Source organism: Giraffa tippelskirchi, chromosome 13 (assembly GCF_054371585.1).
Source record: "Giraffa tippelskirchi isolate mGirTip1 chromosome 13, T2T-mGirTip1v1.2.pri, whole genome shotgun sequence".
Classification (NCBI taxonomy): Eukaryota; Metazoa; Chordata; class Mammalia; order Artiodactyla; family Giraffidae; genus Giraffa; species Giraffa tippelskirchi.
Genome location: NC_137287.1, coordinates 106,249,656 through 106,263,222, shown reverse-complemented (window position 1 = coordinate 106,263,222; position 13,567 = coordinate 106,249,656). Strand labels below are relative to the sequence as shown.

Here is a 13,567-nt window from a genome sequence, read left to right as displayed (position 1 = left end):
AAACATGCTGTTGCTAAAACATTAATTAACAACAGAAGCTATAACAGCCACTATCTTTAAGACACGTTGATCTCCGCTTCAGAGACTATATATCCCAAGGTTTTGTTTGCTTGAGTTCCACCGCCCATTGCATTCTGGGGCTTGTAGTCCGGAAGTGAGTGGATGATTCATGGGCACGCAGGCGTAGTGCCGCAAACTCCCGGAAGAACCCGCTGGGGCTCGCAGGATGAGCGTGTGGCGGTGGCTGCTGCTGCAGCGGCGGCGCTGACAGGACACGATCTCTATGCTTTTCCGGCTGCTCGTCCCGCTTGGCCTCCTGTGTGCGCTGCTGCCCCTGCACCATGGTGCACCCGGCCCTGATGGCACCGCACCCGACCCCGCCCACTACAGGTGAAGTGGGGGGTCAAGCTCCCTGCCCTTCCATAGTTGGGGAATGGGAAGCCCAGACTTGGTCCCTTCCCTAGTCCCTCCATCCCGGGACCCCCATCCTGACCTCCTGGGACCCTACTGGGCTCCTGGCAGAAATCAGGTTATAATTCCCCCTTTCCGCCCTGTTTCTTGTCCTTTCCCCTGCCTGGTTTCATTTGGTGACCCTCTGCCTTATTTCTCCTACCCTGCACAGGCAGCGAGTCAAAGCCATGTTCTACCACGCGTACGACAGCTACCTGGAGAATGCCTTTCCCTACGATGAGCTGCGACCTCTCACCTGTGACGGGCACGACACCTGGGGCAGGTAGTGCGAGGGGAGGAGCAAGGGGGAGGCCTGGGTCTAGCAGTCTGGTCCTAGGCAGGCAGGTCTACTGAGACTGGTGGCTTCATGGTCTCCTCAAGGGGTTCCAGAAAAAACTCCTAGCCAGGGTGGGGTCGCATTCCCCTCAATTCAGGCCCACGCCACCAGGATCCACCCAGCCTCCTGAAAATTTGGATCACAAGGTGGGAAAAGGCTGTGTTATCCTAGTGGGCTGGATCTCTGCGCTCTGGCCACAGCAGTAACAGGCACCAGCTGTTGGGACTTGGGCAAATCTCTGGAGCCATAGGATGTGTGGAAGGGCTTCAAGAAGTCAGAAGACCCAACCCCTTCATGTTATAAGTGGTCAAACAGGCCCAGGAGGAGCTATACCTCTTCCAAAGGTGAAACTTCAGGGCCTTGGTAAGTGTAACTGAAATGCACTTCCTCCTTTATCTTCACATCCCTGACTGCTTCTTGAGATTTCAGCTCAAACTGTCACCTTAGTGTCAGTTCCCTTAAATACCCATCACCTACTAGTCAGTCTCACAAACACACTTTTTAATCTTCTTTGTAGCACTTCTCACTCTGATACTGTCGTTTTCACTTATCTGCTAGTTTGTGTTTCTCACTTTCACTAGAATAAAAATCTATGAAAAAAAAATCTATGATATGGAATCCTCTGTCTTGGTCCTTGCTGAGTGAGTGAAGAATCATTGCAGTTAGCTGAAACTGACATTGATGAAACACTGTGCTAAGCATTTTCCTTGCATCATCTCATGTAATTAAGGCATTAAGTGCCGTTATCTCCATTTTACAAGTGAATATGCTAAGAACTGGAGAAATTAAGTAAAGTGAAAGTGAAAGTCGCTCAGTCGTGTCCAGCTCTTTGGGACCCCATGGGCTATACAGTCCATGGAATTCTCCAGGCCAGAATATTGGAGTGGGTAGCCTTTCCCTTCTCCAGGGGACATTTCCAACCCAGGGGTCGAACCCAGGTCTCCTGCATTGCAGGCAGATTCTTTACCAGTTGACCCACAAGGGAAGCCCAAGTATACTGGAGTGGGTAGCCTATCCCTTCTCCAGTGGATCTTCCAGACCCAGGAATTGAACCGGGGTCTCCTGCATTGCAGGTGGATTCTTTACCAACTGAGCTATGAGGGAAGCCCCCAAAATTTGTTGGGTTGTTTTTTTTTAGTTGAAAAACTATTGCACGTGAATGGCAAATTTAAGCAGTACAATGTCATATAATAAAATAAATATCTCCCATATGCTAGAACTCCAATCACTGTTAACTTTCTTGTGGGTCCTTCCAGAAATATTTTTGATTTATACCATCGTATAGATATGTATATGCTACCTTGTAGCTCAGTCAGTAAAGAATCTGCCTGCAGTGCAGGAGGCCCGGGTTCGATCCCTGGGTTGGGAAGATCCCCTGGAGAAGGAAATGGCAACCCGCTCCAGTATCCTTGCCTGGAAAATCTCATGGACAGAGGAGCCTGGTGGGCTGCAGTCCATGAGGTTGCAAAGAGTTGGGCAGACTGAGCGATAACACTTACTTATAGATATGTATCTATGTGTCTTTTTAAATTAACTTTTTAAAGGTGTAACTTACATGAAATGCACTCACTTTAAGTGTATAGCAACCCATCATAGTCAGGATAGAGAACCATTTCTGTCACCCTGAAAAGATCCCTTGTGGCCTTTTATAGTTAATCCCTCCACCACCACTGGCCCCCAAAACTGCTAATCTACTTTCTGTATATATTGTCTGTTTTTGAAAATGCAGTTGGAACATATGACACTACCTATTCTGTAGCTTGTCTTTTTCATTGAACTAGATAATTTGAATATTTGCACATTAGCCCATAGAATCTTCATAACAATCTTTTTGAAAACCTCATAGTTTTGCATTGTTTGAATATATTACAATTTGGTTACTCACTCTTCAACTGGTGTACATTTGGGTTATTTCTAGCTTTTTGCTGTTCTAAAAACGACACTGCCATAAGTATTCTCAAGCCTACAGTTCTGTGCACTGTGAGATAAAGTCATAGATGTGGGAGGCCTGTGCTCTGAGCTGCAATCTTATACTGCCTCCCTATGGTGGAGAAGAAAGCCAGAGAATATAGGTGATGTGTTTAACTACAGTCAGCTGCATCTGCCCACCTCCCAAGTGCCTTAAAAGGGTCAAAGGGTCCTGGCGATTTTCACTATGGCATCTCTGTTGTGACAGCAAGTGGGACTGGCAGAGGCATTGCTGTGCCTCACTTATTAGTTTCTGGGGTATCTGATCTGAGGCCTTAATACCTGGTGTCTGATTTTGTTACTAAGCAGCTGATATTTTTGTCCTTTTACAGTTTTTCTCTGACTCTGATTGATGCTCTGGACACCTTGCTGGTAAGTGTCTCATCTATTCCTTTTTCTCTCCAACCTTGCATAACCAATATCCTTCTTTTGGCAGCTTGGCTGTGGGTGAAAAGTGAATTCTTCACCTGGGCCTTTGATTTTCATCTTTCATTTTGATCTTTAATTTGAGGGCAGTGGAAAGCCAGTGGCATTTTTCAAGATGAGGGCAGGAAATTAGATTTCTGTTTTGAGAAGATCGCTGGCTACAATGTGGAGAAAGATTCGTGCAATCATTTAACAAATAGTTTTTGAGTAATTGCTTCATGCACTGTGCTCAGCCCTCTGGGGGAGTGTAGGAATGAGTGAGGCTCCTGCCTGTGCAAATATTCTCATCACATGGAAAGAAATCGATGCCTCAGAGTTGTGGGGATAAACTTAACTGGGGTCTTTTGCAGGAAGAAGAGGTCAATTTCAGCTAGAGAAGGTAACATGTAGACAATTGAGGGTAAGTTGGATTTGTAAATGGGAAGACACAGGGTGTGATTTCTGGTGGAGGGAACAGCATGTCTGAGGTTAGAAAATCAAGGAATAGTAGATACAGTTCTACTGAAGTGGATGAGACAAGGCTAGATGAACAGTGAGAGACACAGAGGATAGATTAGGTCTAAATCATACAGAGGGCTTTAAATGCTGAGATAGGATTGTTTGGGTTGCAAGTGATAGATTTAGACAGGAAGGAAATTTACTGAGTCACATAGCTAAAAAGTCCAGGTAAAGACTAGCCTCAGACCCAGCTGGTTCCAGACAATATAAATAATGTCAGTAGGAATTTCTTTCTCAATCTCTCATTTCTGCCTTCTTTGCTGGCTGTATTCTCAGGCTCTCCTTAACCTGACAGGGTAACTGATGGTAACTCCAGGCTTATATCCCACTCATTTAGTAACCTGTGTGTGGAAAGAATTAGTTATTTTTCATTAATTGCATTGACTGAGTCTCAACGATCTGGCTTGGGTTACACATCTATCCCTGAACTAATCAGTTGGCCAAGAGATTTAGTATGCTGGCTGGTGCAGGTGAAGTGCCCATTCTTGAAGCTGAAGGAATGGAATCAGCTTCTTCATATTATAAGAGTGACTGTGAAAGAAGGGTGATTCCTCAAGGGAAAATTGGAGCAGTCATATCAGAATAAAAGGTATCAGGATTGCATTTGACTGACAGCTTAAACAAAAAGGGTTTAATTTTCTCAAGTAAAAGTAAATCTGAAGGTATTAATAATTTCTAGCATTGGGTCAGCTGCTTAACTGTGTCATCAGAAACCCATGCTCTTGGTATCCTTCTGTTCTGCCATCATTAGTATATTGACTTTCATTCTCATGCTTTGTACCTCATGGTCTAAGATGGCTGCCACAGCTCCAGAAATCAAGTCTGCTTTCAAAGTAGAAAGGAAAAGAGTAAAAGCCATGCCAATGGTGTCTTGTCTCTTTTTATTAGGCCATTTCTGAGAAGTGCCCTTAGTAGACTACAACACTCAGAATTGATTGGATAACACAATCACCTCTAGTGGCAAATGAGGCTGAGAAACAAGTGTGTGGATTTCTAGCTTCTATGGCTGGAAGCTACAAGTATAAAGAAGATTGGGAATCAGTGTTGGGTCAACCAACCTGCAGTATTTTCACCAGGATGAATGTGACAAGGTTAAAAACAACAGATATCCACTGAAAATGTCAAACTAAGATTTCCTTATGTGGTCTACAGTCTTTATATTGGTTTCATTTAAATGAGTACATAGGATTCTTAAATTGGAACCAAAGAATTTACTAATGGCTTGATACTGGGTCTATGTGATTTCCAGCTCTCAGTGTTTTCAACTGTTACCGGCAGTTCTAGAACAGAAACTGTAGGTCTTAAGTTGAAAAAGTGAGAGTCACACCAGCATAAGATCCTAGATTCTGATCTAGCATCTCCAGTGCCTACAAGCCTGGGAGCCTCACTATCAGGTCTCTCTTTCCTACAGATTTTGGGGAATGTCTCAGAATTCCAAAGAGTGGTTGAAGTGCTCCAGGACAATGTGGACTTTGATATTGACGTGAACGCCTCTGTGTTTGAAACCAATATCCGAGGTGAGGGGTGCCTTCAAGGGTCCTTGGAAGAAAGGAGACTGTGGAGTTTTGGCTTCCATATCAACCAGGATGTGGTAAATAGGATCCTATGGGCTAGCCTTGCCAGGGTACTTGACTCAAAACAGATCGACAGAGCTCTTCCCTCCTGGGGGTGGGGTAGGGAGGTCTCAGGATTCCTTATCAGTTTTAGACATCAAAGTGAGCAGGGGACAGAGAAAAGACTGAAGAGAAACATGCCAGGATTACTCACATATTTAACATATACTTGGTACTAGGCTTTCAGCCAAGAGCAAGAAAGATGTAATCCTTGCCTTCTCATAGCTTATTGCCTAGGAAGCACTATCCTATAGAACTTTCTGCACTGATGATGGAAATGTTTTATGTCTGTGTTGTCCAGTCCAGTAGCCACATCTGAAACATGTTTGAAAGGGAAAGTGAAGTCGCTCAGTCGTGTCCAACTCTTTGCGACTCTATGGACTGTAGCCCTCCAGGCTCCTCCGTTCATGGGATTTTCCAAGCAAGAATACTGGAGTGGGTTTCCATTTTCATCTCCAGGGGAAATGTGTTTACTGCAACTGTAGAACTGAATTTTTAATTTTATTTAATTTTAATGAATGCAAATTTAAATAGCGGCATGTTTTTACTACTTGCTATATTACATAGTGTGAGTCTAGGGTATTAGTTTCCAAACCTGGCTGCCGACCAGAAGCACCTGGGACCTTTTTAAAAGTTCAGCTGTCTAGACTCCACTCTAAATCTAATTAATTGGAATCTTTGGGTTGGGTCCTAGAATCAGTATTTTTAGCAGGTTCCAGTGAATCTTTTTTTTTAAATGATTCATTCCTTTTGTTGGGGTAAATTTACATATACTGAAATGCACAGATTTACACATTTCAGTGAATTTTGACCCAATGATTCTTATGAAGCTAGTACAACCCTTCTTTTCAGTGAGCTTCTAGACCATTGGTGGCTTAACAGCCATCACCTCTGGATGATACAGTTATATTTTTTCCTCCTTATTTTTGTCATCTTTATTTTATATATTATGTGCAATGAAATTTGTATTACAGATATATAATTTTTTTAATTAAAAAAGAAAAAGACTACGGAGCAGAGGGACAGCATGGTATAAAATCCTGGTGTAGGGATCAGACCTGAGTTTGAGGCCATGCTCAGTGCTGTGTCCCACAACTGCTGAGCCCAGATTGTCATCTATAAGTTAAGGTTGTCCTTATGTCTGTTTCTGATATGCATGTAATTGTATCAGCCTTCTTTTGGTTGACATTTGCCCAGTATGTCTTTTTCTTCTCTTTTATTTTCCATCTTGCTGTATTTTATGATTAGCTCTGTCTTTTGTAATTTACATAGTATGTTTATCCATTCTGACAATCTTTTCTTCTAACTGAAGCATTCAGTCTCTTTACATTTACTGTAACTACTGATATATTTGCATTCATTTCTATGGTATTACTTTGTGCTATTTGTCCCATTTTTCTCTCTACTCTTTCTCTTTTTTTTTTTTCAATTTTGTTTTTTTTGGCTGTGACATGTGGCATATGAGGTCTTAGTTCCCCCGACCAGCGACCGAACCCACCCATACCCCACGCAACAGAAGCATGGAGTCCTGACCACTGGACAGCTAGGGAAATCCCTTTCTTTTTTATGCCTTCTGTAGGTTGATTTGTTTTCTCCCTCACCCCATTTTTCTTTACTAATCTAGAAAGAATGCACTATATCTAGCTTATTAGTTTTCTTGGAAAATTTAACAAACATAGTCTAAAATTAATGAAGATCTTTATTCTCCTCCTGAATAATATAAAACCTGGCTCTGAGGATATCTGTACCTGTATGCCCTAGTTATATATTTTAATTATTTGTTTTAAGCCATCCATATATTATTGTCATTCTATCGAGTTGAAGGTTTGGATTTACTACTATTTGCCACTTTGAGACCATCTTTCCTTCTTGTATCACAGACCTTACATCTGTGCTCCCTTTCCTTTTATCTGAAAAACTTCCTTTTGAATGTCCTTTAGTGCAGGTGTGTTCTTGGCAAACTTTCTCAGCTTTTCTTAATATGAAAATGTCTTTATCTCACTGCCTTTGTTTGTCCTTTGAAGGGGGGAAACTGAAGCTCAAGTTCACCAGTTTAGCCATATTTCCAGATATGTAACCTTTAGGTCTGTTTTTATAAATCCTAAATATTATATAATAAATTGAAATAGAGAATTGAGTAAAATGAAGGTAATAAGTATCTTTCCCTTCTTCTGGTGACTGGGAGACAGTGACCAAGTACAGTGAGCATGGGCTTTGGAGTCAGGCAGACCTGGGTCTACCACCTACTAGATGGGTGACCCTGGGCAAGTCGCTTTACCTCTCTGAACCTCAGTATCTTTGTCTGAAAGTGTTTGGTGTACGTGCGTGCATGCTAAGTTGCTTCAGTCATGTCCAACTCTGTGCAACCCTATGGACTATAGCCTGCCAGGCTCCTCTGTCCATGGGGTTCTCCAGGTAAGAATACTGGAGTGGTTGCCATGCCCTCCTCCAGGGAATCTTCTTGACCCAGGGATTGAACCCACATCTCTTATGTTTCCTGCATTGGCAGGCAGGTTCCTTACCACTAGCGCCACCTGGGAAGCCCTGTTTGGTATACCCTAGGGACTAAAAGTGATAGTCATTGTTCTTGTGACCCACCAAGAAGAAAAAAGACTTGGTGACCTTAACGCTGTACCAATGTGGGTGTTACGGACTCTTCTTTCCCTTAGTAGTTCTACCCGCTTCCCAGTGAACCACTGAACAGAGCATTGGGTTTAATTTGCACAAGGGTAAGACTGGTCCTTGGGAGTCTGACACTTGCTTTTTGTGCCGTCTGTAGTGGTAGGAGGACTTCTGTCGGCTCACCTGCTATCAAAGAAGGCTGGGGTGGAAGTAGAGGCCGGATGGCCCTGCTCAGGGCCTCTCCTGAGGATGGCGGAGGAGGCAGCCCGGAAACTTCTCCCAGGTAAGACCCATGTCGAGACAGAGCGGAGAGGAAGTCCAGTAGATCCTGCCGCTCTTGCTGGAGAAGAGAGTGGCTGCATTATTATACCAGACCCTTGGTATTTCTACCTTTCAGCACCCACTGTGGAAATCAGGGTAGTCCTGGGCATTTGGAGGGCTAAACTAGGATGGATAAGCTAACCTCATGACTGTGGGCAGGGAGCCTGGCGGCTGCAAGGCTCTTGCCCTTATTTGAGTGAGTGCTGTTGCCCCCTCCCAGGCCCACACACTGCTGAGATGAAAGGATTCCAGATCTGAGTGTTTGCAACCCCAGATTCCAGATTTGGCTCTGCCAGCCAATCTCTTGACCCATATCTCTCCTTGGTTCAATTTCTCCATCTATCAGATGACAGTCATAATTCCTACCTCCCTCTGGGGAGACATAAAATGAGATCAGAATGGAGAAAGCTCTTGGAGGACCTCAAACACCACTGAGACACAAGAGGGACTTCTTTTGTAGCTAAGCCATGTCCAGGACTGCAGGCCAAGCCGCAGTGTTTGTCCGGTGGGGCAGTAGCTGGGCTCGGCAGCATCAGCTGGACACTGCGTTCTCTTCAGGGTGTGGTGGAGGCTCTGAGCCCTGTTCACACCCAAACACGTCACGCTGTGCTTTCCACCAACATCTTGGCCATGTCACTTCTCCCCTACACCCAGGACTTGCCTCTCATCCTTGGGGATGAGCTGAGGAGAATGAGCGAGCCCAGTTCAGGCTCACTGTCTCCAGGTCTGCATGTCTTTTTAAAGCTTCGTGTCCTGTGTGACTCATCCTTGGAGGAAACTCTACCTGGTTTCTCCCTTTTCTTTTGCATTAATTTTTTTTTAATTGAGAAATATACATATTGCAAAGTGCATGTTGGAGTCGGCACCCGTGTCTCTACCATTCAGGTCAAGAAACAGAATTTCGTCAACCCCTTCTCTTTTTAAGACTGCCTGGCTTCTCTGAGCTATCTCTTTGGGGCTTTCTTGGTGGTGACTTGAATCCTCCTTGCTTTCCATTCATGTCTGCCAGATAGCAAGTTTCTTCTCCTACAGTAAAGTTGCTGGGTCTTGTGGTTCTTGGAAGTTTTGACAACTTTGTTCACAGTTTGGTGACGCACGGGCTGCTCTGGGGTTGTTTGACCTTTCAGCCTGGAGAGGAAGTCTCTGCCTCTGGCTTGCTGTCTAGATCCTTGCCTTGAATCGGAAAGCACTGGGGTGGGGTGGGCAGGGCACTGGGCCTGTGGGGAGGGAAGAGGGAGCGGGCACATGGCAGTCATTCCCATCTTAGCTCCGTTTGGCTCGCCGTGTGACCTTTGAGTCAATTCTTTGCAAGCATGTCTTCCTACCTATGAATTGAGGATCGGATTACAATCAGCAGGTTCATGGTTTATATCCTTTAAAAAAAAATAACATAGCCACTAGCTATCTATTTTACACATGGTAGTGTATCTGTGTCAATGCTAAGCTGCTATATAGCACAGGGAGCTCAGCTCAGGGCTCTGTGATGACCTGGAGGGGTGGGGTGGGGGGAAATGGGAGGGAAACCCAAGAGGGAAGGGATGTATGTATACGTATAGCCGATTCACATTGTTGTACAGGAGAAGCTAATACAACATTGTAAGGCACCTATACACCAATTTAAAAAAGGAAAGAAAAGAAAATAACATAGCCCCTAAAACCCTTTAGAGCAGGAATCCCGAACTGGCTCCTCTGGGACTGTTAAGAGGCTGCAGATACAGTTCATTTGTCAGAATGGTGTTTTAAAAAGTAGATGAACGGCTTCCTCGTTGTGCCAACAGCCCCACCACTGCCTATGGCTTAAGCCCCACCTGCTTCACACTAAGTTACTTGCCTGGCCCCTAAAGGCACAGTATAAAACAAGTGAAAGTGGAGCTGTTCTAGCTACAGTGAGCATGCATGTCAACCTGGAGCATAGCCTGCTGTTCCCCTCTGCACCACAGGCAAGAGCCCGAGGCATGGGGAGCAGTGTTTGGCAGCATCTGGATTAAGTGGCCACTGAGGTCTCCAGTTGCGACACTTATCCTTCTCTGGCTCAGTCTCTAGCAGATCGCCTAGGCCAGGGGTCCCCAAACCCCCAGCTGCTGACCAGTACTGGTGTGCAAGCTGATAGAAACCGGGCCACCCAGCAGGAGGTGAGTGGCGGGCAAGCGAGCAAAGCTTCATCTGCCACTTCCCATCAGTCCCCATCACTCGCTTTACCGCCTGAAACATCCCCCTGTCCCAGTCTGTGGAAAAACTGTCTTCCACGAAACGGTCCCTGGTGCCAAGAAGGCTGTGGACTGCTGAACTAGGGGACAAGAGGGAAGCACTGGCCAAAACCTTAGGCTTTAGGCCTGTGTCCAACCATCCCCCCTCCCCGCTCTTGTCTAGGGTCTTAATTTTGTGATGGTTCAGCCTTTCAGACCCCCACTGGCATGCCATATGGCACGGTGAACCTGCTTCACGGTGTGAACCCAGGAGAGACTCCTGTCACCTGTACGGCAGGCATCGGGACCTTCATCGTGGAATTTGCCACCCTCAGCAGCCTCACCGGTGACCCCGTGTTCGAAGATGTGGCCAGAGTGGCCCTGATGCGCCTCTGGGAGAGCCGGTCTGACATTGGGCTGGTAGGTCCCACTGCCACCCTTCCCATCTAGGTCAAGTTGGCCACCATGGCCCGTGCTTACAAGGCTCGGGGCTCTGAGCAACAAATTGCAGTTCAGCTGAAGGAAACTAAGAGTGACTTCAGGAGTGGTCCGAGACTTAGGCTCACGACACGGAAAGTAGATGAGACCTCCAGTTCCTGCTTTGGCACAGAGAGGAGGAGAGCGTGAGAGCTCATCCTTTACCAGGAAGGGGGGCCATGACGAGCTCTGACTCCTTGAGCTTCTCTGATTTCTAGGGAGTGGGTTGCATGCTTCATGCCCTGACTCACTCAGCGACCTTAGATAATCAGCCTACCTGGCCCTCATTTTTACATATTTTTGTGAAACTGTGTTTCCTAGAACCAGAAAATATAAGAGACACAGAATGGCTGTTCCATGAAAAAAAGATTCCTGGTCAATTAAGTTTGGGGAATATTATAAATAGTATCCTTTTTTCTGAAGAGTCATAATGAACACAAACAGGTTAAAGGTTATGAAAACCTCTGATAAGTTCATCTGTTTAATTTTGCTTAATACAATGTTTCATAAACTTATCTGATACCAGGGCTTCCCTTTCCTCTCCACACCTACTAACCCATGAAAAATGTGACCAGTCATCTATGAGGTCGATTGCAGTTCCTAAACTGGATCATCCAGTGAAACTAACAGTAACTGAGGCAGAGCTGTTCAGGAAATAGCTCTGGATTTAGTCAGAAATGAGATTGAGTTCTGGCTTTACTCTGTTGAAACTGTGTGACCCTGGCCAAGTCACTCAACCTTTCTGATCCACAGTTACTTCAGTAGTAATGGTGACGTACTTACATCTCCTCACTGAGTCATTATGACCGATAAAGACTGTGTTGTCTGAAAATGATTCAGGTGGGGGCATGTTTTATACAAATTCTGGTTCTAAGTCACCTTGAAAGTGAAAGTTGTGTGAGGAATCCTTAACATTTCCTTAAGAGGGTGCCACTCTGGGGACCTCGAGTAACTCCATTAGTGAGTCCAACACAGGCAGTCTTTTCTCCAGCCCTGGAACCGTGGTGGACTCCATGGCTGGCCTGCCCACATCCCCTCAGCCCTTTACCATTTCCGTGCACACTGGCCTGTCTTCCAGCTGCTATCACCCAGGTCTCTTTGCCTACAGGCCTTTTTCTGGTACCTGGATCCTGCTCTGCTTGTCCTTGGCTGAAAGCGCCAAGACTTAATTCTCCCCTGGAGCAGTTCTCAGTCAGTGACTGATACTGATGGGAGTTTGTGGATAAACACCTCACTTCCCCATCCCACCTGAGGACTGAGTCCTCTACGCTGAGTCCCAAAGTTGCCCAGCGGGATGGAGCTCCCGTTCTCTGGTGGTAACTTGCCTGATGGTACAGCCTTCCTGGGATGCCTCCCTGCCCTGCCTCACTTTCCCTCCTCTACCGGAGTTTCCAGGAACTCACTTTCCAAATCAACTACTTCCTGCCTTCCTTACTGTGGATCTGCCCAAACTAACAGGACAGTTAGCTGTTTCTTTGAATACCAGGTGAAGCTCTCAGCATCGATTAGGGTTGCAGTTATATGGGCAACATATCTCTTCATTTAAATCTTCAAAGTGTATTTCTGTTTTATTTGGCTGTGCCAGGTCTTTCTTGGCCTCACGCAAGATCGTCGATCTTCATTGCAGCATGGGGAATCTTTAGTTGCAGCACACGGGGTCTAGTTCCCTGACCAGGGACTGAATCTGAGCCTCCTGCATTGGGAGCACAGAGTCTTAGCCACTGGACCAATAAGGAAGTCCCTAAAATTTATGTTTAAGTGGTTCACAAGTCAAAGAATACAAGAAAGTACCCTTAGTTACCCAGTTCCTCTCCTTACAAGCAACTGCTCTGTTTCTTGGGTGTCCTGCCCAAATTGATTAACAGAAGTACAGAGTGTGCCTTGTGTCTTTAGACACTGGAATTGCATGCAGATTCTCAGGCTGAGAAGTCTGAGACAGATTGTGGGAACAGCATGTTCTCATATCCCGGCTCACAGTCACTCTAGACACTAGGCATGAACACATTCTAGGCATGAACACGTTCTTTGCGTGAACACTCCAAGTCTAGTTCTTTTTTCAGTTTTTGACCAGTTTTGTATAATTAAGTCCTCCTAAATGTACATGAGATGCATCTCCATTGTACAAATATGCAGGAGAGCTGGCTGTGAGCCAGCCTTGCTCCCCAACCCTGTACCCCAAGAACCTCCATGTCTCCCAAGAAGTGCTGGGGTGCCTACCTTGCATCTCACCAGGCAGCCAGGGGGGTGGGGACATCCTTGCTCATCTTGGGTCCTCCTTTGAGACCACGTGTCTTTCTCCTAGGTTGGCAACCACATCGATGTGCTCACTGGCAAATGGGTGGCCCAGGACGCGGGCATTGGGGCTGGCGTGGACTCCTACTTTGAGTACCTGGTGAAAGGAGCCATCCTGCTTCAGGATAAGAAGCTCATGGCCATGTTCCTAGGTAAAGAGGGCAGGGAAGGGGGGCTTTTCCTCTTGGTCTCCCCTGTTGAAATATCATTTATTTATAAACTTTCAATTGCTCCCAAGTGCCTGCCTACAGAATTATTTCTGAGTACCGGAGTCTGCATTCAAAACTACCATAGACTTACACTGCCCACTTGAGGCCCGTAACACCTCTTCATGCTGTCCTGCGAGAGCCCAACTGAACCATGCTGCCTTCCTGTAG

General features: G+C 45.7%; 1 protein-coding gene across 2 annotated transcripts in view; it reads left to right on the top strand.

The window, feature by feature from the left end:
- The first annotated feature begins 214 nt into the window (after window positions 1-214).
- Window positions 215-13,567, top strand: part of EDEM2 (ER degradation enhancing alpha-mannosidase like protein 2) — a 28,124-nt gene continuing 14,771 nt past the window's right edge. Inside the window, exons 1-7 of one of the 2 annotated variants that reach the window (XM_081559921.1) lie at window positions 215-390; window positions 623-733; window positions 3,088-3,127; window positions 5,091-5,196; window positions 8,072-8,197; window positions 10,630-10,841; window positions 13,201-13,342. In XM_081559921.1, coding sequence (XP_081416047.1) covers window positions 284-390; window positions 623-733; window positions 3,088-3,127; window positions 5,091-5,196; window positions 8,072-8,197; window positions 10,630-10,841; window positions 13,201-13,342 — 844 coding nt within the window. In that variant the 5' untranslated portion in view covers window positions 215-283. The remainder of the gene's footprint in view (window positions 391-622; window positions 734-3,087; window positions 3,128-5,090; window positions 5,197-8,071; window positions 8,198-10,629; window positions 10,842-13,200; window positions 13,343-13,567) is intronic. The other variant, XM_081559922.1, reaches the window with a different exon arrangement.